Genomic DNA, 26205 nt, shown 5'->3' with positions numbered 1-26205 from the left:
TAGTGAGTCTTCTTAGACCAAACGTAATTAGTCCTAGATGAATGTAATTATGTTTCCATTGTAAAAATGTTCTTGCTGAGTCTTCGATCATATGTGTGAAATGTTCTTCACCTTCATCTGGTAAATGAAGTGGTTTTGTTCTATGATGTCTATAAAGTACAGTAGAAAAGAATAACAAGGATTCCTTGATTGTATATTCTTCTTGAATTTAAGGTATTTAATTATTTATTTAAAAAAGTATCTAAATTTTATTCAATATCTATAAATTCTTCTAATTGATAAGTAGCAATATGGTTGATAATTTCCTAGGTATCATTGATAAAGTTCTATTTGGTTGTCTTAAAATTTGTAATGATCCTGTAAATACTTCAATTTGTGTTTGTGTGTGCGGATGTAGATCCATTAGTAGAGAAATCTTTCTCTTGATTTATGTATGTGAGAAATTTATAGGTAATAGGTGATTGTCTAGGAATTTTTTTTTTTTTTTCCAAAAGAGAGTTTACTAAGGTCTTTTTTAAATTTCCTAATGTTTTTTTTTGATATTGTTAGTTTGATTATTTTTGTGAATATGATTTTCAATTATAAGGAGTTGAGTTTCTAAGTAGAGTTTCTAATGGTAATTTTATAATGTAAAGATGTAAGTAATGTTAATATGATATTATTTTGTTGTATTAATATTTGGTCAACTAACTAGTGTATCGTTACAGTAATCATTGTCATTTGTTTTAGAAAATTATTAAGAGAAATCAAGAACTTCCTCATAATGGATATTTTTGAATTATATTTTTTTCATATGAGTTGCTTAGGTCTTTTAGGGTCTCAAGACTCAATACCAAATTTTGTAAGATATCCCGAGTTCCACGTAAATAAGTCGTAAAGTTTAAAATACTATATGTGTTATATTAGATGTTTTCTAAATTAAAATATTAAAATAATAAATTATATTATATTTACATATTAATATTAACAATTTTTATGTTGATCTAACCTTACCTTGAAAGGGCGGCACCTGCAAATTTTTACCTGTTTGTCCAAATCTCAATTCGATCAGACGAGATTTAAAAAGGCTATCGCACAAAGGTCCAAGCCCAATCCCAAGCCCAAGCCCAAGCCCCAGCCCAAGAGAGAGTGGGAGAAAGTATTTGTATTTCCTGCCAAAATTGTTACGTTCGCGGTGGTCGACGTCGACCGCTAGGTCACTTTTTCCCGCAATCGTCTCTCTTCCCGCTCGGCGGCCAATACTGTGCCACCGGCTATGGGCGCGGAGGAGTCGCCAGGCCATCCGCGGACGTCTGGTTGCTCCGACCACTGTGGGCAGCATAACGACTATAAGATGGGCGGTGACTCGAACCCCACCCACTCCTCCAAGAAGCCGAAGGAGCCGGAGGTCGGCCGGGCCTTTGAGCCGTCGTCTTGCAGTGGGTCGAGTGAGATCCAATCGCGGAAGCTGGATAGGGATGTTAATTATGCGGAGGATGCCTCGGAAGTGAGATTCTTTAGCGTAATTGCTTCTGAGTTTGATTGTACAGTTTATGCTCATGGTGCCCTGTCCTTTTTTTTGCTTTCATTTTTGGTTTTTGAAAGATAAATAATATATTTTTCTCTGATTTCTGTCTTCGAACACAGGAGGAGGATGAATATTGCGAAGAAAAGCGATTGAATACTGGAAACAAACGAAAGAGAACAAACATGAACAAGGAGAAAAAACTTAGCAGGAAAACCGAGATGGAGGATACCATCAGTAAATCCAACTCCAGGAGGGTTGTACAAAATGAGAATTATCTAGAGGCAATTTGTTCTTAAGCAAACCCTATTTTTTTCTCGTTGTCTTCTCATATATATTCACCTTTTTGTGACAAAAAAAGTCTTATTGATTTCTTTTTTGTCAGGGCATCAAAAAGAAGAAATTAATTGGCAGCGATGCACTTATGTGCCATCAATGCCAAAGGAATGATAAAGGCAGAGTTGTATGGTGCACTTCATGCGACAAGAAGCGATTCTGCATACCTTGCATTAGCCACTGGTGGGTGTCTGTGACTTTTTGTTGTTTAAATAAAAAAGCAATTCTGCAGTCTTTCGTAGGATTTGTGAACTTTAATTCATAGTACTTGACTGGCTTACATCTTTGGTAGCAGCGTGAAAATTCAGAACAACATTTCACTTAGCTCTCTTAATTTCTGCATTTGGTTTGTGATGTATAGGTATCCCCATTTGATAGAGGCCAATGTTGCAGCTGAGCAACATTTTAATTATTTCTCTTAATTTTTGCATTCTGTTTGTGATGTATAGGTATCCCCATTTGACAGAGGCCGATATTGCAGCTGAGTGTCCATTTTGTCGTGGAAATTGCAACTGCAAGGCATGCTTGCGAATGATAAGTCTAACCAAGGTTTGCTTCTGGTGGCTGTACTTTCTCTAGCAGTAGCTTTTGCTTTTGCAATTTGTTCTTCTATAGTATCTTAATTTTCTGTTAAATGCTGCAGCCTACAAGAAATGTGATCAATGAGGCTGATAAAATCAAATTTCAACTCTACACTCTGCATTTATTGCTTCCATGGTTGAAAGAGATGCTTCAAGAGCAAGATGTAGAGAAAGAAATTGAAGCTAAGATTCAAGGTAGTACTGTTTTATTATACTTTAGTTGTTTCTCCAATAAAAATAGTTTTCGTAACATTTATGGAGTTTTGACCAGATTCTTTGCCAAATGAAATAAAGGTACAAAGGACCAAGTGTGCAAAGGATGAACGCATGTTCTGGTAGAAACTTGTACCATAGTCAAAATTAGATTCTCTTTGAAGTCAGGCTCTTAAAATCCGTTCATATGTGTTGTCTTGAACAGTAACATCTGCAGGACATCAATAGTTGATTTCCATAGAAGCTGTTCAAACTGTTTGCTGGACCTATGCCTTAGCTGCTGTCGAGAACTTCGTGATGGTTATCTTCCTGGTGGTCTTGGAAAAATCATTTTGCCCTATCAGGATAGAGGCAGTGCTTACATCCATGGTGGCAAAATGAGTGGAAGTTTTTCAAGCAGAAAAAAATCCTCTAAAGACAATCAATCTGTAAAAGAATGGACGCCAAACAAGGATGGCAGCATTCCTTGCCCACCTAAAGAATTTGGAGGTTGTGGTTCTGTCCATTTGCAGCTGAAGTGTTTGTTTCAGGAAAATTTCCTTAGTGTTCTTGAGAAAAAAGTTAAGGCGATTCTTTGCAGTCACTTTGCAGAATCCCATGATAATTCCTGTCAGTGCTTATGTTTCAAAGCACCTGGACAGATTAGTTCTAGCAGTGGGTTGCTGCGAAAAGCAGCAAGTCGTGAGAGCTCAGATGATAACTACTTGTACTGCCCTCCAGCAAGTGTTACTCAACAAGGTGAACTAGAGCATTTCCAGAAGCACTGGCTTAAAGGTCAGCCTGTTATTGTCAGAGATGTGCTTGGGATCACATCTGGATTGAGCTGGGAGCCTATGGTCATGTGGCGAGCATTACGAGAAAAAAAACTATCTAAGAGGGCTTCTGAGAGACTTACTGTGAAGGCAATTGACTGCTTGGATTTATGTGAGGTCAGTTCAAATTCCCATTCCTGATATTTTTAGTCAAGGAAATTATTTTATCTGATCTTTGATTCTTAAATAAAAAATGAACCTAATGCCTTAGTGATCATTTTGCTATTTGATTGCTTCTAAAAAGTGAATTATTTTACAACCTACATATTTTATTTGTAGACTGAGAAGCAATGAATTCTTTTATTCTCACCATCTTACCTAAATGGTCGCCAGAGTTTGTAAATCCTTCTTTTACATGTAGTCTCAAATGCATTGCTTAGAAATAGTTTTTAGTTATTCTTGTCACAATTAGTTACTTGCTAATACTGCATAAATAATCTTCTCTCTGAGATTTTTTTTGTTTGTCATACAAGCAATCTGAATGTTGAATTGTATATTTTGCAGGTGGAGATTAATATCCACCAATTCTTCACCGGTTATACTAAAGGTCGCAAACACAAAAATGGGTGGCCTGAGATGCTCAAACTTAAGGATTGGCCTCCAGCTAATTCCTTTGAGGAACGCTTGCCACGTCATGGTGCTGAATTTATTTCAGCCTTGCCGTTTCCTGAATATACAGATCCTACAGTTGGCTATCTTAATCTTGCTACAAAGCTGCCAATGGATGTGATCAAGCCTGATTTAGGTCCCAAAACGTACATAGCCTATGGAGTCAATGAAGAATTGGGAAGAGGTGATTCTGTCACCAAGCTTCACTGTGACATGTCTGATGCTGTAAGTTCTTCAATCATTTGACGGATATGATGCTTGTACCTTTTTTTCCCCCATAAAATTGGCCATTTTTGTTGCCATTTGTTTATCAAGTCTAAACATCTTGTTTTTGCCTGTTCATTAAGAGTTCAATTGAAATATTTTTGTTTCTTTATTCTTGAAGCTGTATTTTTCTTGGCATTGATCATTTTCTGTCATTATTCATTCGAATGGGACAATTGTTTCACTATGTACTAATGGTAAATATTTTTGTTTATATAGTTTGAAATTTCAGCTGTTCACCAATCTAACTGATTGATGTGTTTAAATCCTATGCTGAAATTGTGCTTATATCTGAATAGATTATGCTACTGCCTTCTTAACCTCACTAATTTTTCTCACTATTCCTTAGGATCAATTAGACACTGAATCCATCTCAAATATGAACTCTTATATGCATTGTCTGAATCTGAATTTCAGGTTAATGTTCTGACACATACAGCAGAAGTAGCTCTTCTTGATAGTCAGCTTTCTGCCATAAAAAAGTTGAAAAAGCAACATTTGGAGCAAGATATAAAAGAAGAATTGTATACTGTTGATATGACACTATTTGCATCTGTTGATAAGTCAGAGCATGAACTTCTAGATGGAGGTGCTCTATGGGACATTTTCCGAAGAGAAGATTCTGAGAAGCTGCAAGAATATCTTAGAAGGCATTCTAGGGAGTTTAGGCATACCTACTGTTCCTCTGTAGAACAGGTAGATACTATTCTGGTCGTTTGGATGCTGAATAGTTTCTTTCTAGTTGAAATGGAAATTAAATGTTCTCTCCCATTTAGGTGATTCATCCGATCCATGACCAGTCTTTCTACTTGACAATCGAGCATAAAAGAAAGCTCAAGGCCGAATATGGCAAGCAATATTATTTATGTCTAAATTTAATATTTTTTTGTAAATGCAAATTGTAATATATCCTTGAATATCGTTATAACATTTACAAGCTATGCCATATCTGGGTTTATGTAGGAATTGAACCTTGGACATTCGTGCAAAAACTTGGTGAAGCTGTCTTTATCCCTGCTGGATGCCCCCACCAAGTCAGAAATCTGAAGGTTGTTATTTTCATTGATGACTTTGTGTGATAATTATGTCTCTAAGACTGATTTTTTTCTCATCCGATATTAGTAAATCCAACTACTGAATTGTTTCCTGTTTTCTGCCAAACAACAGTCATGCATAAAGGTGGCATTAGATTTTGTCTCTCCTGAAAACATCCGCGAGTGCATTCACCTCACTGAAGAATATCGTACTCTTCCTGAAGAGCACAGAGCTAAGGAAGATAAACTCGAGGTCCTCTTATATTCAACCTTTCCAGTTATTTTGTTACCATGTCCTGTAATTGCTATTATCTTTCTGATCTCTTAGCTTTTGAACTATTTTCATTAAACTGTCCAGATAAAGAAAATGGCTTTGCATACTCTGAATCAGGTGGTGAAGGAATTCAAAGAATTTAATCCATAAAGAAGGTTCTAAAATGACATTGTCGCTTGCACATGGTAATGTTAATTTTGCTTTTGTGGTGTTATGTCCAGCATTCTTTCAATCAATAGTCTTGAGTAAACTATGAGAATTCAGAGTGGAATCTTTCTACCACGGTCACAATTTAAACCCTTTAAAATTCATTTTAAAATTTTTAATCTTTTAAATTTTATTTTCTTTAACATCTGAAGTTTAGATTTTTTTTTTTAGAAAATTTTTAGTACTATTGGGATAACAAGGTCATATTTTTATAAGCAATTGGGTTATTATAAGTCTATAAAAGGGGAGGCTTTCGAGTATTATATCATATTTCAGTTAATATTTTCTATTTCAGTATAAGTTTGAGTTTCTTTTGTGGAGTTATTTTTGTTTGAGGTCCTGTAATTCCTTCCAATGCGAGATTTCATCATTCTCATGATTCATGAATAGTAGTCTCTCAAATTTCTTTATTTGATTGTTGACATTCCCTTTCAATTTTCTCTTCCACATGCTAGCCCTTGCATCATCATCTCTAGCTCTCAAATATCACTATAATTGCTTCGTGGCATTGAATTGCTGATTACTAATTTGCCAAAGCCTACAAGCTCTTTCATTGTCTTTACTAGTTGCAACTCAACCACTTTGTTTCTACTCTCGTGTTGACCCTCTACATTGCTACTTGCTGCAAAGCTCTCCTAAGCACCACTTCTTGTTACTCTAACTTCTGTGTTTATTGTGTGCAATCACCATGTGCTTCTTGATTTCAACGTTGAGTGAAACTAACTCTTTGGTCACCTCCCACCATCAATCACCAACTCCTATAATCATTGTTGCACGTTTCCTCAAAAAACAACTAAGTCTTATCCTACTAGGTAGAGTTAGCTATATAGATCCTCTTACGCCATTAGACTCTATCTCTACTATATCATTATTTATATTTAAATAAATTTTATCTTATTTTATCATTTCTAATCAAGTCTTCTTTGATCTCTCTCTCGTTTGATGTGTGTATTTGTCCTAGTTTCACATTACTTAATTCAAGTATTTATTGATCGTCTATATACATTCGTACCATTTTACATGCATCTTTCAAAATTTCACTGCACAACTTTTCATCTAATGTTCTTATTTCTTATCCTATTTATCCTTTTATATCCGCACATTCACCTTAACTTCCTTATTTATATGACTTTCATTTATGCTTTTATGCTCGAGTCATTAATTAACATTCAGTTTCATATAACATAGCAGGTCTAATTGTCGTTTTGTGAAACTTCTCTTTTAATTTTAGAGGTACTCTAAAATCACGAGCACTTAACGCTCTTTTCCATTTTAACTATTTAATTTGTATACTATGTAAGACATCTCTTAACCTCTACATCATTTTGTAAAAATATCCTAAATACTTAAAATTTTTAGTTATTGGTAACTCGTTGTCTTATTACGTCTAATGTTGTCATACTTAAATTCCTCTTTTAACTTTTAATGTTTACTACTAAGATTTGAACTTAGTATTTACTCCACTTGTCTATCTACCTAAACAATATCATCTGCAAATAACATGCACTAACATATCTTGGATGCGTCCAGTGAGTTTATTCATAATTAGTGTAAACAGATAGAGAGTTAGAGTAGATCCTTAATATAACCCTATGTTTATATAAAACATTTTGGTTAATCAACCTGGAGTTCACTCTTGTCGTTACATCATCGTATCCTTAATTATTATAATATATGCTATACTAACACTTTTCTAGAATTGTCCACATAATTTCCCTTGGGATTGTTATAAATTTTTTTATGTCAATGAGTACTATGTGTAAGTCTTGTAGCTTCTATTGTTGACCTTTTAAATATGAATCCAAATTGATTTTTAGTTATCGTAATCTCGGTCTTTTTTCTATCACTCTTTCTTAAAGTTGTATGATATGATTCATTATGTTAATGCTCTTATAATTTATATAGTTTTGTATGTCTCTTTGATTTTTATACAAGGGATCAGAGTGCTTACCTATGGTTTGAAATCTCGTATCGTGCCGGTTGAAACGTATCATTTCGGTAAATCACCGAAACTCTATACCACTCGACACTAAGGTTCAAAATCTCAAGTACCATAGTTTCTGTCTTTGACTAGTCATGCTTACACTTAGGTGCATGTTGATGATAGATTAGAGATTAAAAGAAAAAGAAGATGGAGGAAAGAAACGAGACATTATTTGTGCAATGCGGTATTGAGTTTTGATAATTTTGCAAAATGATTTGTCGTGACTGTTTCTCTTGGCATGGTACAAGATTTAAAAGCATGCTCGACACAGACAATGTCTCCTTCCTATATTTCATCTCTTTTTTCAACCCCAATCCATTATCGACGCTATGTATCGAAATATCAATATGATATTGGAACAATATCATTTCATCAAGGACCAAAACTTCAGCATGACTTGAGATTTTAAATCTTGTACTTACCTTTCGCTTCACTTTTTTCATTTTCAATACTACGTTGAATAATTTCATAAGTCATTCAATATTCTATTTCCCTAGGTACGGTACTTCCCATAAGCGTTCAAAAATTTTATTTTGGCTCGACTCACTGCTTTCTTGGCTATTGGATACTTTTTAAAATTTTCTTCTTTTTAAAAGTTTATAATAACTTATAAGTTGTTCGTTTTGCTTCACTTTCTCCTAAATTTTCTTATTCCACCCTTAAGATTTTTTTTTTATTTAGTGGTGCACGTCCTTTTGACTCACTGAGTATGTTTTTGATCGTCATTTTTAAATTTAATATCATTTTATCTCATATCGTATTTGAGTTGCCATGTATTTTTCCTAATACTTGTGCCTATATTTTGTCTTAAATATATTTTTTTTGTTTTCCGTCCTTTAACTTCCACCATTTAATTCTAGAACTATGCATGTTTTTCTTTTATTGATATTATATGTGAGGCGTATATCTAACACTACTAATCTATATTGGATAATTAAATTTTTTGAAGGATGATCTTTACAAATCTTTCTATAACAGTTATATTATGACTTATTGTTTCCAAAAAAGAAATTGGTTGAATTAGAGAAGTTAAAAGGTTTTGCCTTGGTTATTTAATTATCTATTATAACATCCAAATAAAAAATCCAAAGTGATGGACACATCACTTATAGGATTCAGTACAACATTTAGACCTATAAAACATTTGGATCTAGTATAAGTTTTGAATTTAGTAATGAATGTTATTTTTTTTAAAATCTTTTGATTATTTAGTTAGTAATTTAAAATTTCTTATAAAAAGACAGCTCGGTGCATGAAGCTCTCGTTATGCGGGGTCCTGGGAAGGATCCATTGTATGTAGCCTTACTCTGCTTTTTGCAAGAGGCTGTTTCCAAGGATTCGAACCCGTGATCTTTTGGTTATAAAGTAATAATTTTACCGTTGCGCCAAGGCTCCCCTTCGAAATTTCTTATAAAATTTTAATTCTTTGCATATATTGTAGATCTTTAAAAAATATGAAATACAATGATGAGTTATCCTTTTGCACTAGTTTAATTATCATCGGTAAACAAATTATATAAGTTGTTTTATTTAATTTAGTTATCCATCATTTTAAAAAAATAAAACATATGTCCTTGTTTTTGTTCTATAAGCATCATTATTTACCAATAACCTTAAATTAACATGAAGACAGAGAAAATCATAATTATTATGAAAGAGATAAATATAGAGATGAGACATATGTCCTTGTTTTTGTTCTATAAGCATCATTATTTACCAATAACCTTAAATTAACATGAAGACAGAGAAAATCATAATTATTATGAAAGAGATAAATATAGAGATGAGACATAGTCTTTTGTTACCCTGCACATCCATTTGTAAGCACCCCGTGAGCATTTAGTGCTATTTTTTGTTTTTTTCATTTCCTTTTGCCTAAATACGATACTCTAAACTTAATTTTTTTAAAAAAATTAACACTATGTGCTCATGGATGGTTATGTAGGGTAACATTCTCTAGATATACAAATGTTAATTGCAAAAACAAAATCAAAATACAAGATGAGCTTAGAATTACAATGGATCATAATGTTGAGAAGCATGAGCCTTATGGATTAATCTTTGTCTACAATCAAATTACTCCATATCTAGCAAAAAAAAAACAAAAAACAAAAAATTACATTAAAAATAATAACCCGTATAAGTCTAAAGAAAGTGATGTAGATATTTATACTTTTAATAGAAGAATAAACGCTAAGAATTTGTTAATTAAAATTGAAGATTTCTTTGATTATCATGGAATAACTCTTGCTAGATTCAAACATATTAGAACTGCTAAGAAATTTTAGTAAAAGCATTCAAGCTAATTTGAACTAATTTGGAAAATTGCCCATGACGACGGTCGTCATGGGCAATTATAAATTAATTATAACTCCGCCCATGACGACCGGTCATAGCGGGTCCCAAGTCCGGATAAAGGAGGGTTGCGTTAGGTTGCCAACCAGTGTTAAAATTGTGGCAAATATTCAATGAATGAATCCATTAAACTATTATGCTAATTCTAGGTTATTCCTCGGAAGGAACGCGTTGCAGGGTCCGACTGTAACGTCTTGAGAAGGACTGCTATATCTCTAGAACTCAGCTGTAGTGTTAAATATACAAGAGTTCGCGTTACAGGTCTGACTGTAACGTATCAGCAAGGACCACTACATTTCCATAAGAACTTGGGTGTAGTGTTAAATAGGCAAGAGTTTTCACATCATAAGTTGAATAAGAACAAATATGGTAGGAAAACTAATAATCTAAGATTTGGAACATGAAACATAAGAATCCTCAATGGAGGTAGTAGATACGATGATTATAAGAAGAATTGGTATTTTCTGTGTATAAGAGATAAAATGGGTAGGCGAGAAAGTAAAGATGATATAGAACTCGAGTTTTAAGTTATGGTACATTGGAAAGAGTAGAGCAAGAAATGGAGTGAGTATTATTGTAGATAGTTCATTAAAAGATGAAGTTGTAGAAGTAGTTAGAAAAGAGGATAGAATTATATCCCTTAAGATAATAGCGGCGAAAGAAACTATGAATATAATTAGCTTATATGCACCGCAAGTAGAATTAGATGAAGCTACCAAATTTTAGGATGACTTAGATGAAATATTATAAAATATTCCATCAAATGAAATGATTTTAATAGGTGGTGATCTCAATGGGCATGTTAGAGTGAAAAATGAGGAATATGAGAGGGTACATGGGAGTTGTGAGTTTGAAACGAGAAATGAGGAAGGGAAAACTATATTAGATTTTGCGATAGCATATGATCTTACATTTTTTAAGAAAAGAGAAGAATATTTAGTCAATAATAAATCACAAATTGACTTTTTTATGATTAGGAAGAATGATAGAAAGATTTATAAAGATTGTAAAGTCAGCTCTGGAGAAAGCTTAACTACCCAACATAGGTTAGTAGTATTGGATATAGGCCTCAAATATAATATCAATAGAAAGAAAATATATACGACTCCTATAATTAAGTGGTGGAAGTTAAAGGATGAGAAGCAAAATATATTTAAGGAGAAGGTAGAAGTATAAGCATTAGGTGAAATATACGATGACTCTAATACAATATGGGATAAGATGGTATCAAAGTTGAAAATAGTAGTTAAGAGTGTACTCGGTGAGTCAAAGGGACATGCACCACTAAGTAAGGAATCTTGGTGGTAGAACGAGAAAGCATAAGAGAAAGTGAAGGAAACACGAATAGCTTATAAGGAATTATATATTTGCAAGAACGAGAAAAACTTAAAAAAATATACAATAGCAAAGAAAGAAGTTAAGAAAGTAGTGAGTGAAGCAAAGAATGAAATTGTTGAGCAATTATATCAAAAATTGGATACAAAAGAAGGAGAAAGAGATATTTATAGAATAGTTAAAGTGATAGAAAGGAAGACAAGAGATCCTATCTAAATAAAATGTATTAAAGATAAATGTAACATGATATTAGTAAAGGATGGAGAAATAAAAGAGCGGTGAAAGGTATTTTTATCAATTTTTTAATGAACATTTAGGTGACCAACTTAACTTAGGTAATTTAAGTAGGTCAAATGAGCATAGAAATTTAAATTTTTATCGTATAATTCAAATTTCAGAATTAGAACAAACTTTAAATAGGATGCACAATAGAAAAGCCGTTGGACCAGAAGATATTCCGATAGAGGTATATAAGTGCCTAGGGAAACAAGGTATTTAATGACTTATAAAATTATTTAACATAATATTGAAAATAAAAAAATACTTGATCAATGGAGGATAAGTACTTTAGTTTCCTTATATAAGAACAAGAGAGACGTAGAAAATTATGCAAACTATAGGGATATTAAACTAATGAGTCATACTATGAAACTTTTGGAAAAAATAATAAAAAAAAGATTAAGGAAGGAGACCACATTGACTGAAAGCCAATTTGGGTTCATGCCTGAAAGGTCGATAATAGAAACTATACATCTTCTTAGACAATTAATTGAAAAATATCGAGAATAAAAACAAGATCTATACATAGTATTCATTGACTTAGAAAAAACTTATGATAGAGTCCCAAGAGAAATTATATGGAGAATTTTAGAAAAGAGAGGTTTTAACATAATATATATTGAACTAATTAAGGATATGTACGAGGATGTAACAACCAGAGTAAAGACTTCAGGCGGAATAATTGAAGCATTTCAAATAGATAAGGTTACATCAAGGATCAGCTCTAAGTCCCAATCTTTTTATACTAATTATGGACGAAATCACTGCGTACATTCAAGACACAATACTGTGGTATATGTTGTTTGCAGATGATATTGTTTTGATAGATGAAACACGTAAAGGAGTAAATGTTAAACTAGAATCTTGATTAGAAACACTAGAAGAAAAAATTTTTAGGCTTAGTAGATTAAAAACAGAATATATAGAATTTAAGTTTAGCAATATTAGAAGTAATGAGATAATTGTTAAGATAGGAGAGGACGAATTATCCGGAACTGAGAGCTTTAAATATTTAGGATTTTTTTTTTTAAAACGATTGAGGGATTGAGAGAGATGTCTTACATAGAATATAAGCAGGATGGTTGAAATAGAGGAGAGCGTCGTATGTTTTATATGACCGTAAAGTACCTCTAAAATTTAAATGAAAGTTCTATAAAATCGCAGTTAAACCTGCTATGTTATATGGAGCTGAATGTTGGGCTATGACTCGAGCACATGAGCTGAAGATGAGAGTTGCAGAGATGAGAGGATGTTAAGGTGGATGTGTGGACATACGAGGATGGACAAAATAAGAAATGAGAGCATTAGAGAGAAAGTTGGAGTTACATTTATTGAGGGAAAATTCCGAGAGATACGTTTAAGATGATACGAGCATATATTTAGACGACTAATAAATGCTCCAGTTAGGTGATATGAAACTATGACAAACACGCATATCAAACGAGGAAGAGGAAGACCAAAAAAGACTTGATTAGCAATAATAAAATAAGAAAAAATTTATTTAAGTGTAGATGATGATACAGTAGGAGGTAGAGCTTAATGACGTAAAAAGATTCATATAGCCGACCCCACCTAGTGGGATAAGGTTTGGTTGTTGTTGTTGTTGTTGTTGTTGGAAAATTGCCTATGGAATATTGACCTTAAATCAAAAAGTAAACTTAAATAAAAACATATGATTCTTAAAATTTTTTGATGATGAACTACAGCTAAAGAATCAGAGTATTCATTATAATTTCAAAATTTTTACATTCATTGTGATATTAGTGACCCTTCTTCAATTCATTAACAATTCAATAAGAAATTCAAAGGGAATAAACTCATTTTCATTTACTTTAGTAAAAGGATGCCTATTAAAATTAAAGAAATTGAATACAAACTTGATTGTAAAAAAGTTACAAAATAATTCTCATTCTAATTAAACCTTAACCATTAGTTGAATAAAGAGTACAGTGGACTTTCATTAAGTGGTCTCAACATGCTATTAAAATCAATAAGGTGCAAGAACTTCTAAGCAAACACCAATGCTCAACTCCAAAAGAGCTCCTTCATAAATTGCCCTTTTTAGAGTGTACCCAATATGATACCAATCATATAACTATTAAAATTCTTACCACATTAGGTCACTCTATCCCAAGACCAATAATTCTTTATTGTACCAGTTAAAGAACCTCACGATGCTATTCTTGAGTCTTCCCTAATGTACTTAAGCCTTTTAAAGAGCACCTAGATAATCTTTTGCTCGATTCTTCTCAAGAGCTCGCTAACAATCCTTAGCCTCCTAAACAACCCCTAATGATCCTTGGCTCATGTCTTCTCTTGAGCCCTTTAATAATCTTCTACTTAAGCCTCTTAAAGAACTCCCTTATTGATCTTTTACATGAGCCTACATAAGCCTTCAAAAGAGTACTTTGTTGATTCACTTGAACCTTCTAAAACCCCCCTCGTCAATATTTTACTTATCCTTTTAAAGAGACACACTATCTTTTGCTTGAATCTTCTATAAAACCCTTTGATCCAAGCTTATAATTGTTGCACTACTCAAAAGAATCAATTAAATTAAAAAAACAAAAGAATAAGGTAGGCATGAAGAATGATCAAATTACTATACTAGTTCTAGTAAATATTATATGTTTAATTAATGTAACTTTGGAGCTTTAAGCTCGTTAACATATTTATTGTTTTTTTCCTACTATTCACTAAACCCGTAGTCCTATTGTGTACAAGACAAACACATATTGATACTAAGAGAAGGATTGAGTTGACAAGGTATTAAAAGACAATGTTAGGTGGTAAATGTTGGTGCAATCAGTTTCTAGTCAAGGTTGACTATGGTTTAATGATTTGATGTTTGAGCAATCTGGTTAAAAGATATGTTGTATTTGAAAAATGTATTTAAGTAATATATTGTCTAACTCAGTAGAATGCAAGACTTCTCAATTCTGTGGCTGCATGTTCGAGTCTCATGATGTGCAAAATAAATATATTGGATTATTTTAGCCCTTAGGGCGTAGGTGCATGACATCTGGTGTAATGGTCAGGGGTTGATTCTCAGGAACTGACGATATGGGATTTATCCCACCATGCGCCTATGGTCTGTGTACTTTCATGTACCTCCTTCCATATCTGTGGGGTCGACATTAGGGGGGCCGCTAAGGAATATATTGGACTATTTTAGGTAGGTCATGGTTGATTAGATACTTAACATTGAATGAAGTTCAAATGGATTAAGGTTGATCGTACACTTGGTTGATGGGAAGTCCAAGCTAAATTAGGTACTTATTGAAGAGGTCCAACTAGTGTTGATAATGGAAGTCCTAATAGCTACTCAATGTCATGTCAGATATGGAGGACTAAGGCTATGCAAGTGGAAATCTTAGTGGATCAAGATGGATATGAGGCTAGGCAAGAATAAATCTTTGACCGATGGTTGGGAAATTGGAAGTCCTAGTGAGTTAAGAGTGAGTGGTATTGGGCAATTGACGAAGTCTTTAGAGAAACAATCTTTAGGCATTGAAAGTTGTGGTAGATTGAGGTTAATTGGATACTTAATTATCAAATGATGCATTTGTGATTCAAGGGATTTAGTCATAATTTAATTCAGAGTTATACGATGGCATAGCAGAAGAATCAATCCAGATCTAAGTGAAGTGGATGATAACATGTTAAGCTAGAGTCGATTGATGAAGAATGACAGCCGACTTGAAAAGGAGAAAAGATAATAGGATTTCAAGTAGTCGACTGATAGCCAAATAGTCGAGTCAACCAATAAGACAAATTTAAAAAAACAACAATTAATTATAAAAGGAGGAAGTGGATAACGTGTGGAGCTAGAATCGACTGATAAAGAATGACAGTCAATCCGAAAAGAGATTCCGGGTAATTGATTGATAATCAAATAGTCGAGTTTGATAAGGTTAATTTCATTAAACAATCGATTATAAAAAGAAGAAGACTTGAAGATTTTTACAAGATTCATCATCAGCTACAAGGAGAGCTACATTCTAGGGTCAGTGTAAGCAATCCACAATAACAAAATAGAACTCTAAGAGGTTTCTCTGTCAATAGAAGATATCCGTAAAGGAGAAAAAAAAATAAAGGATTAAAGTGATCCAAGGTTTAAAATTTCGACCTCTGCCGAAGTTTCGGTTCTGGATCGGAACGATATGGTTTCGGTACCGTATCATGCCATGCCGATATAGTTTCGGTATTTTTTAAATATAAAATATATTAATTAAAAATCAAAATATTTAACATAAATATTTAAAAAATAAACAAGATAAAAAAATAATCTTTTAAAAAAGGAAAAGATATGAAAATAGATAAATAAATAAATAAAAAATTTATTATAATTTTTAAATTAAAATAAATGAAATATAAAATTAATTAGATAATTTTATTAGGGTTTAATTAAGTCTCTTTAGATTATCTCTACCATAACTAGGAGTTGATTAAAAAAATTAACCTAAGTTTAATTATAAACAATCTGAAATCCGACACCACTTGCAAGCCCGCACGACTTCGGTGCTGTCGCAGGGTTGCGCGACTAGCCATGGCCGCAGGGATTGCATGACTCCTTCGGCGCGACCACGTTGGTCGTACGACCCCTCTGCAGTGACCGCAGGGTCGCACGATGCTTTCACGGTGGTAGCGGAAGGGTTATGCGACCTCTCCGCTACTGTTGCAGGGTCGAGCGACCCCTACCATGGGGGCGCGCAACACGTCGCACCTGTCATGGGTCTGGTGCCAGGGTCGTGCCGGTGCCGGTCGTCGAGCGGAACGAGACGGTTCGCCCGTTTCAACCGTTTCGGCACGGTACTTTAAACCATGAAGTGATCTACCGATGGATCATAGGGTATGGAGTAGGAGCCAAGGAATTACCAAACCACATAAACTTGGTTAGTCGTATGTGTTTTTTTTTTATTTTTTATATTGTTAATGTTTTCTGCTACTTAATCTGATCGTTGGTAAATACGAACATAATTGAGAATGTCTATTCATCCCCTTTAGCTGCATCATGTGATCTAACAGTAAAAAGTCATCCCACTATATAGCGTTGCTGTTTAGGTAGTAGGTGGGTGCCTATATGAAGGTCTAATGGTCGATATTTAAATAATATGAATATGAAATAGGAGTGGATTAAATTAAGAATGAGGATTATTAATGAATAAATGTAACAATTGTTTCCTTAATTAAAATAAGTTGCAATCACAAATAAACAAATCATAATTAACTAATACTCATTAAACACAACAATAAATATTTTATATTTCACAACTAATTAATATTTTATATACATATACAATTAAGAAAATGAAAATCATAACTAAATATGAAATTTAATAATTTATAGTCAAATCTAAATCGACAATCTTAAACTTAATCTAATTACATAGTGGAAACAAGGTAAATAATACTGAAGAGAAACACAATTAATATGATTCCATTAATGTGATTCTTAAGTTTCTACTTCACCATCTATGACTTGGAAAGAGAGTCATCCATTGAATTCCACTATATATATATATATTTTCTTTTATAAAGGTAGAAAACCTCTTACAGAAACTTCTTTAAGTATAAAACAAATCATAGCTTTGTACACAATAGAAATTCAAGGTAGAGACCTTTACCTCAAATTAGACAAGGGCTACAAATTGAACAATAAGGGCAAAAGAATATAAATGTTAAATACTATTTGCCATCCTTGATGAATTCCCTTTGCCCCTTTATAGTCTCAATGTTGCCATCAAAGAAGTCTCAATATGTTGTTCTGCGCAATTGTAGACAACTCAGTCTTTTTTCCAATCGACTGATTTTGTGATTGTGTCAGCCTTCTTACTCACTTTGATTCAAGTCGACTAATCTATTTGATCATGTAAAGTCAGCCTTCTACTCACTTTGGTTCTGCAACTAATCTGTTTGATCACATAAACTATCTAAGAGTTGTTACCTTCCTCTGTTGAATCAACGATCTATTCTTGCACTAGAGATACTCCAATACCACCTCAGGACTCATGTTGTAGTCTTTTGAATGTCCCATAGCATTCGTCTTCGATCTCTTCGAACCTCCAAGCAACTGAGCATGCCACTTTGGCCACGCTAGGCTAACATCCATACACTCGAACTCATTGAGCTATCAACTATCCAAACTCCATGTGTGTTTTTGCAAATCACTGCACATTCACACATATTAAATACAATAGGCAAGACCTAACTTAAATCTTTTGCTCAAACATCAAGATCGAAGGTACATAGATCACTTAGGATAGAACAACACCAACAATTCCAACTTTAGTTAGATATTTAGTCGCCTTCCTAGTTAACTGAACTCACTTTTGTGGATTTCCCTAGTTGACTCTCAAATAGAGAGCAACCATTTTCTTGAAAAAGACTTTCAGTTGACTGTCCAATTGACTAAGACCATAATAGTTGAATGAAGTTACATTTAATAGACTCATCAAATGAAACCTTTGCAAGTAAAACATCTAAAGTTTGATTCCCTAAATGACCTAACACCTTATTGGTACTAACCTCTAATCCCTCTAGTCGACTAGATATTGACCACAACCAAATTATGGTTGAATCCTCACCTAAGTCAAAGTCTATGCAAATCCAAAATAAAGGTCACTCCTAAACTCTCACAATTCACTTGAGTTTATCTGTCAAAAGGTTTCACTTTTGGGTCATACTCATCTACCAAGAGGCCTTGCCTTTGGGTCTTTCTCACGTGTTTTGGGTCTTTCTTGTCTACAAGGGGTTTCACTTTGGGGTCTTTATTGTTTTTCATGAGTATCATATAACCCTTTACCTACTTGGACTTCTTTGTCAAAATCTTCTTAGACTTCTCCTTTGGCAATATATGTTGGTCTTCTTTTTGCTAATGCCTATTAGACTTATCCTTTGCTAACATCTATTGGACTTATCTTCTAATATTTGTTGAACTCCAATCGTCAAGAATAGGTCATCTTTAACCTACTTGAACTTCTGTCATTCAATGCACTTATTCTAACTTGTCAAGGATGCACCTACACACTTGATAACCATCACCAACAAACACAATATTGCCCAAGGAATGACATGCATGGGTGGAGCAGGGAGCCAACACAGAGCAGAGCACCAAAGTTTAGCAAGGCATACTGAGTATCAAAGTGACGATCTCCGCCCTATCTATGGAGCACCAAAGTGACTAGGAGCGTAGCTCAGTTGGGAACCAGACGCTAATTCATCCCTATCTACGGAGGGTTCTTCCTAATGCTCTAGCACCGAGGATACCAGCTTTAACTTAGCTTCATCAATACTGAAGGATGGGGGTAACATGCATACCGTAATGATAGGGACAACACGATGCAAGGGGTGGAGGAACTCTGCCCTGACATGCAGATGAAGATCTCTAGCTAGAACATAAGGTGCTTTTGTAAGCTCCTTAAGCAAAAGGGGGGCAACACCTCTTTTAGAAGCATAGAATTGAAATAATAGGCCTCCTAGAGACAAAATTGACCGAAGGGACACTAAATATAGTTCTCCAACAATGATTTTCGTGTATGATAGTGGCTCATAACTTTTTTGGTATTGTGGGACATGCAATAAGTTGAGGTGGAGGTTCTAGACATTGACACCCGATTCATTTATTGCGGAGTCTTTCCAAACTCATCCGACGCATGGTAGTTGTCATGTTTGTCTATGGCCTTCATGGAATGCTTTGAAGCATTTGGGAGAGGCTATCATGGAGCTTGGTTGATTGTTGGGGATTTCAATGTGATGATGGTGGAGGACAAGAATGGTGGGATGTCGAGGACACATTATTTATGACCTTGAAGAATTTATCTATAGAAGTAATCACACGGATTTGCTGTCAGTTGGATGTCGGTTCATATGGATAAATGGTAGATTTTCTTGCAAATTGGATCGAGCAATGATGAATCATCATTGGTTGGTCTAAGACTTCAGTGGTTATGTAGAATTCCTACCATCGGGGTGGTTCTCGGACCACTCATGTTGTGTTGTCTCGGTGATGCTAGATGAGCAAAGACCTATGAGAACTTTCAAGTTCTATAATATGTGGACCTTGTACAAGGACTTCAGACTCAAGTGTAGGCAGAAATAGTAAAGGGCGCAACACAATTCAGCCTCAAGCAGAAGTTGAACAAGTTGAAGAGCAAGCTGCAAACTCTGAATCGACAACATTTTCAGCATACTTCACGGCAATCTAGACGTGCCAAGGAGGATAGCTTGACGCGAGGTGTTGGGAGGTGGGCTCCCAATTGCAGATTCTGGCCAACTAAAAGCTCTATCTTCCTAGCAGAGGTGGAGCGATTATTCTAACAATAGTGCGCCAAGTGCGCCTACCTCAATAGTAGTGATCGTAGTACCAAATTCTTCCAAGACCTTGTCAAACACAACAACCAATGGAATACTATTGTGGCAGCTGCGAAGGAATCGGGCGAATACACCACAAGCATGGAGGAGGTAGTTGTTGAGTTTGTTAGTTATTATGAGAAGCTATTAGGCACAAATGTCGTGTGATAGCCTAGCGGTTGATGTTGGCAGCAAGGGGTTGGTTCTCAGTGTCGAGCAACACCAAAACTTGATTCAATCAGTTGCATCCGAAGAAGTCAACAAGTCATTATTTGATATTGGGGATGACAAGGCCCTTGGACCAGATGAATATTGAGCAAAATTCTATAAGGCAGCATAGGAAAGTTGGATCGGATTTGCAGTGAGTTGTCATAGAGTTCTTCACTTTGGGCGAAACTTAAGCCGTGGAACCTATCTCGTGTTGCAGTTGTCTACAAAATCATCTCTAAGATCTCGACTACACAAATGGTGGGAGTTATTGGCAGTATACCAAGCCTTGCTCATTTAGCCTTCATCCAAGGGAGATCCATTGCAAATGACATCCACCTCCATAGGAGCTGCTCTAGAAATATGCAAGGAAGCGAGTCTCTCCGATGTGTGTCCATAAGGTAGACCTTCAGACAACTTATGACCTGGGTGCACAAGGCGCAACAGCCAACGCCTTTGGGAAAGCGAGGCGGGCGTTGTCATTCAGTCACGCGCCTGGACATGCCTAGGCATGCTTTTGCACCTCACCTGAGGCGCGAACGAGGTGCGCCTCTTGAACATCTTTTGGATTTTTTTTTTCTTTTGAAAAAATGTTTTTAACCTATTTTTCTTTACCCAAAAAGTGTTTCATCTGGTTTGGAATTAGGGCACAAAGTAAAAAGATAAAAGGGAAGAAGAAAACGAACGCAAGATTCACCTAAACCCGAGCCTCCCCGGAGCATTTTCGGCTTTCATTGTCGTTGCTTGACTCGCATTGACGTACCCATCAACTGGTATGTGTTTTTTCTTTTTTTGTTTTTATGTTCTTTTTCTTCTGTTATCTTCTTTTCTTCGTTTTCATTTTTTTTTCCTTTTCTTTTAGTATCTTCTTTTCTTCTTTTTTTTTTCTCTTCTAGTATCTTTTTTTTTCTCTTCTAGTATCTTTTTTTTTCTTCTGGTATCTAATTTTCTTCTTTTTTTTTTCTGCTTCTTCTTACTAAGTTGTTGGTACATGTTCTTGCCGCTGTCCTATTTTTCTATTTTTTGTTTTGTTTTTGTTTTTCTTGCTGGTATGTGTTCTTCTTGCCTAATAATTTCTTTTTACATATTGAAGTATATTATAAACATATTGATTTTATTTTGTTTTTTATTTCTTAGGTTATTTTCTTATTCAATTATCATGAAAGATAGTAGTGGTGCTCCAACATATACATCAAAAGATCCAGCATGAATTATTTTCAAAGGGTTAATCCAGATAACAAAAATGATTTGATTTGTCACTTTTATCAAAAAGTTACAAAAGGGGTATCTATTGTGCAAAACATCTTGTTGGAGGGTTTCAAAATATTATGACTTGCAAAAGATAGAGAAAAGTAATATTTCTAAACTTACGACATTGGACTTTGAGGATGTAGACCCTCTTGGTGATATTGATATGGATGATATTGGAGCTAAAGTTATGTCGCCTATAAGTACAAGTTCTAGATCAGTGAATATGCAAAAAAAAGCTAAGACAAATCGGCCTAATGGATACATATTTTACTTCTAATGTGCAAAAAAATGTTAAAAGTAGAAAGGGTAAAGAGAGACAAACTATGATAAATGAGGCATACAAGAAAGAAACGAGGGAAAAAGCTTGTATGATCATAATTGAGTGGATGTATAATGCGGCAACTCCTTTTATTGGAGCAGTGTTGTGCATATTTTAAAGATATATGACCTTTTAGTCCGTGTTTTACTGGTTGATGGCGAAAAAAACCCTGCAATGAGCTATATTTATGAGGCTATGGATAGAGCAAAAGAAATAATTATGAAGGCCTTTGAGGAGAAAGAAGAGAAATACAAAGAAGTGTTTGAGATCATTGATAAGAGAGGGGAATGCCAACTTCATCGGCCTTTATGTTATAGGACATTATTTGAATCCAGAATATTTTTATTCATACACGGATTCAAATATATATGGAGAAGTGGTGAATGGTTTGCTTGAAACTATGGAGAGATTGATTTCAAGTGTTGCTGAGCAAGATAAAATCACTACCTAGCTCTTTATATATCGAAAGGCAGAAAGACTATTTGGGAGGAATGTGACAATTAGTCATAGAAGAACATTATCTCCGACAGAATGATGGGAATGCTACGGAGTAAATACCCTAGAATTGCAAAAGTTTGCTATTAAAGTGCTTAGCCTGACTTGTAGTGTTTCTGGCTGTGAGCACAATTGGAGTGTATTTGAGCAGGTATGTAATAACTATAAATGTATAATACTATTAGTATGTTGCTTTTATAAGTAAAAAATATTCTTTGTTATTTTATTATACTTATTGTGTTTTTTTTTCGATATTTTATAGATTCACAACAAAAAAAGGAATAGGCTAGCTCAGCATTGCTTAAATCATTTAGTATTTGTGAAACAATCGTATCTTAAAAGTTCGGTATGATGCATGTGATACCCATCTCTTTGACAGATATTGATGACAGTAATGAATGGTTGATAAGTAGAATGGATGGAAAAAGTGATAATGAAGAAGATAAGTTGGTTTTTGAAGATGATGACTTGACATGGGATGTCGGTGCGAGGACCAGTGGAGTTGAAGAGCCTAAATATTGTATTAAAAGAAAAAAATATTGTATCCATGGTTTCTAGTTCACATACTAGGCCTAAACAAGTCGAGAAGGAAAATACATCTTTCTCTCACTCATCTCTAAGACTTAGAGATGATGAAGAAGAAGAAGAAATTGAATTTGAAGATGATAAAGAAGAAGAAGAATACAATAAGGATGATCTTAAGCTTGATGATTAATTTGACTTATTACGCTTATTTTGATGAACTTTGTTAGTTTAGATTAGAAAGTTGAAATTTAAAAGTTTGAAACTTTTTATTAATTTTATCATGATGTTATTTTGCTTGTCATATTATGTAACAACAATAAATTTAAGGACAATGTGTAACAACTTACACTTTCCTTTATGCAATAATTAAGAACTTAATTTAAATTTCGTTACCTAACACTTGAAGATTATTGGCTCGAGCTCGGTGTTGGATGACTTCTCAGTAGTAGTAGGATGTAGCAGCGTCGTAGCATAGCAGGAGGACGAAGTCGGAGCAGTCGGAATCTCGAAAGATCGTATATAGTAGTTCTAAATCACTTGTACATCCTTGCTGGTTGAACAAACCTTTTAAGTAGTGTCTAGGGCGCCTCCAACCCCCTTGAAGGCGTCTCTAATCACTAAAACGGATCCGTTTAGCTTCGGTCATGATAAGGAGCACAAACTGTAGCTTCTATCCACTTGAAGGTGTCTTCCATGCTCTCCAGGGCGCCTCCAGCGCTCAACAGGGCGCCTCCCATCCATCTGAGGCGCCTTTGCGCCTCCAACCTATTCGAGGCGCCTCCAATCCATCCGAGACGCCTTAAATTTGCTGGTTCGATACAACAATCTTCTGGAGGTCATATTTTTTTTTTTACTCTGAACTCGAAATCAAGCATTGTCAGTTGCTAGCGTGCAGAATTTGAAGGTTTACATTTGTCTCTACGGCATAGAGTTAGAAAAATATATGCATGAATAGTTTATATAGATTTATGTTAGATCCTATTTCATCGAGATCACGATCTAGTCATGGTCTTAATTTAGGTTTTCAAAATGGACCTAAACAGAACCTGCGCATAAAGTCCTTAATTGAGACTCGCCCTCACTGGAACACTCTCCTCCAATGATTTACCTTACTTACCATGCAGAATCGCTCGACTCCATTTCGGCCCACTATGTCTTCTCGCCAGTTATTAGGTCCCGTGGACCTAGCTGGACTTCCCGTCAGATATTATGTTACTTTTTGACTTATCTGGACTTCTACACCAGTTATCAGGTCCTCCAGACTTAGTGAATTTTAGCTTGGTATGAGACCCGTCAAGTTCTGCACACTTGGTAGAAAGGTTAGATTATACAATACTTATTTATCAAAACTTAAATTTAATCATTGGTGCTAACTGCACCAACATTACTCCTGGTGCATGGATTTAGAGATCTTCAATCATGGAATTCAGCATTGCTTACCAAAGCCTTGTGGAACATACAGTAGAAGGAGACCCCCTGGGTATGGTGGGTTCAACGTACATAATGGGCTAATCCGATATCTAGACATGGTAGGCCAAGGCACGAGACTCTTCTCTTATCAATTGTCTATAGCAGGTTCGGGATGTCATTCTGAGTCAATCAAACACGCAAACAATTCCCCACTCAGCTTCTGGTATATACAGAGCCAACAAGGTCCTATGCAGGCCTATTACTTTCAGACCGAGAGGTGGGCAGTAGGTATGGTGTTCCATTGTTTGGAAGCTGGTCATCATGCCCAAGCACTGCTTTGTGCTTTGGCTAATGCTCATGGGAGGTTACTGACAAAGGACAGCCAAGGACAAACTACCTCATGTGCAATGCAAGACATGCTCCTTATGTCAGGAGGATGAGATACAGGATTATTTTTTTTTTCAGATTTATAATCAATAGGGAATTGTGGACTTGAGTATGAACTTGGTTAGGCATGTGGCAGGAGATGGGCACGGTGAGGCGAATGTTATGACTCTTCAAAAGAGAGGTCAGAGGCAATGACTATCACCAAGGCAAGGGTGTCGATTATGTCAAGCATGGTGTTCCTTATCTGGCAAGGTAGGTAGGAACTGATGCGGTATGCCGAATCTTGATAGGATATTCATAAAAGACCCAAAGGCATGTGTTTAGATCTTTCAACTCTTAAGTTGCACATTTTCCATTTGGTTCCTAAATATTATTTAGGTATCAAAAAATAATAATAAACAACAATTTGAAATAATTAATTTTTTTTCTTGAGACTTGAACCATGTAAGGGGGTTTACGTAGATTGTATTTTAAAATCCCCATGAGGTGCTCTAGAGGTTGATAGAATTGCTATAATGAGATGATCAATTTCTGATAGGCGCATGGTCTTCGAGAAAAAACTCCTCCCATTTCCTAGTCACTTGGCGACCGGTTATAAGTTGATTTCGTAATTTACCTCTCTTCATATCACTTGAGGATGGACTGTAAAGGGTGTGGGATGAACGCAATCACTTTTGCAACTATTAGATTGTATTTTAAAAGGATTGTCAAATAGGGATGATTTAGCCACCAAGCAAAATAGTCCCTGGCGAAACCATCTAGATGTTCCACAAATTTCATGAGACAAACACTACTCATAGTTAGAAATAATGATGAAATAAAGTCCCAACAACTTGTTTGGGGTTGAATTCTTGTTGGTTGGGGAAACTAAGAATTTTTTAAAACCTTATTTAAAATTTTTAGATTTTAATTGTTTTTTTGTTTAAGTTTTTAAAAAAGGTTTGCTAGAGAATTTTGGAATAATTAAGTTTTAATCTTCTTTTTTGTTTGGGAGTTTGAGGCTTTTATTGTGTGATTTCTTGTGCTGCATTACTATCATTGTATTTGAAAATTAAACTGTGAATTCTTAATCTTAATTTTTTTTTTAAAAAAAGAAGAAGGAATCATAGGCTTAGATGGTTTTAGGCCATCTATATTTATTAATAGAAAATGGGAAAATAATCCTGTAATATGTTCTTTGTTTCAGGAAATACCGTGTTAACCGATATCCAAAGATGGACTGTGACGGGGCAATTTAACTCCACATAAATAGACTGAAGAGGAAGGCTCCTGTTCCCCTTTTTGTTTTTTGGTTAAAAATAATGCATTTTTTTCAATGCCCACTTGGTGATCTATTTCTGTATTTTGGACTTCTTAATATCAGAAAGGTTACTTTTGCTTCAGCAAAACAATTTGTACAGGTGCAGTAGGTTGCTCTTCTTAATATCAGAAAGGTTACTTTTGCTTCTGCAGTAGAAGTGTTCAAGAACAAA

The 26205-nt window shown here is 34.8% G+C and overlaps 1 protein-coding gene across 6 annotated transcripts; it reads left to right on the top strand.

The window, feature by feature from the left end:
• The first annotated feature begins 1169 nt into the window (after window positions 1-1169).
• On the top strand, window positions 1170-26205 carry LOC121992370 (lysine-specific demethylase JMJ25-like). Of its 6 annotated transcripts, none has more exons than XR_006114867.1 (16): window positions 1170-1486; window positions 1627-1788; window positions 1890-2023; window positions 2290-2389; window positions 2484-2616; window positions 2693-2756; window positions 2840-3563; window positions 3951-4280; window positions 4737-5015; window positions 5096-5168; window positions 5283-5368; window positions 5487-5606; window positions 5712-5812; window positions 20567-20890; window positions 20993-21119; window positions 25920-26205. XR_006114867.1 is itself a non-coding variant. In XM_042546688.1 (14 exons), exons 1-13 carry the CDS (start codon window positions 1256-1258, stop codon window positions 5775-5777), a joined length of 2502 nt encoding a protein of 833 aa, XP_042402622.1. In that variant the 5' UTR covers window positions 1170-1255; the 3' UTR covers window positions 5778-5812; window positions 25920-26205. The 6 variants fall into 6 exon arrangements, 2 of the variants coding, with proteins under 2 accessions (XP_042402622.1, XP_042402623.1); XR_006114865.1 differs by having other exon boundaries at window positions 18803-20890; XR_006114866.1 differs by having other exon boundaries at window positions 18803-20890; window positions 20970-21119.

Source organism: Zingiber officinale, chromosome 6B (genome assembly GCF_018446385.1).
Source record: "Zingiber officinale cultivar Zhangliang chromosome 6B, Zo_v1.1, whole genome shotgun sequence".
NCBI lineage: Eukaryota > Viridiplantae > Streptophyta > Magnoliopsida > Zingiberales > Zingiberaceae > Zingiber > Zingiber officinale.
The sequence above is the reverse complement of the archived record's forward strand: the minus strand, read 5'-3'. Positions and strand labels throughout refer to the sequence as shown.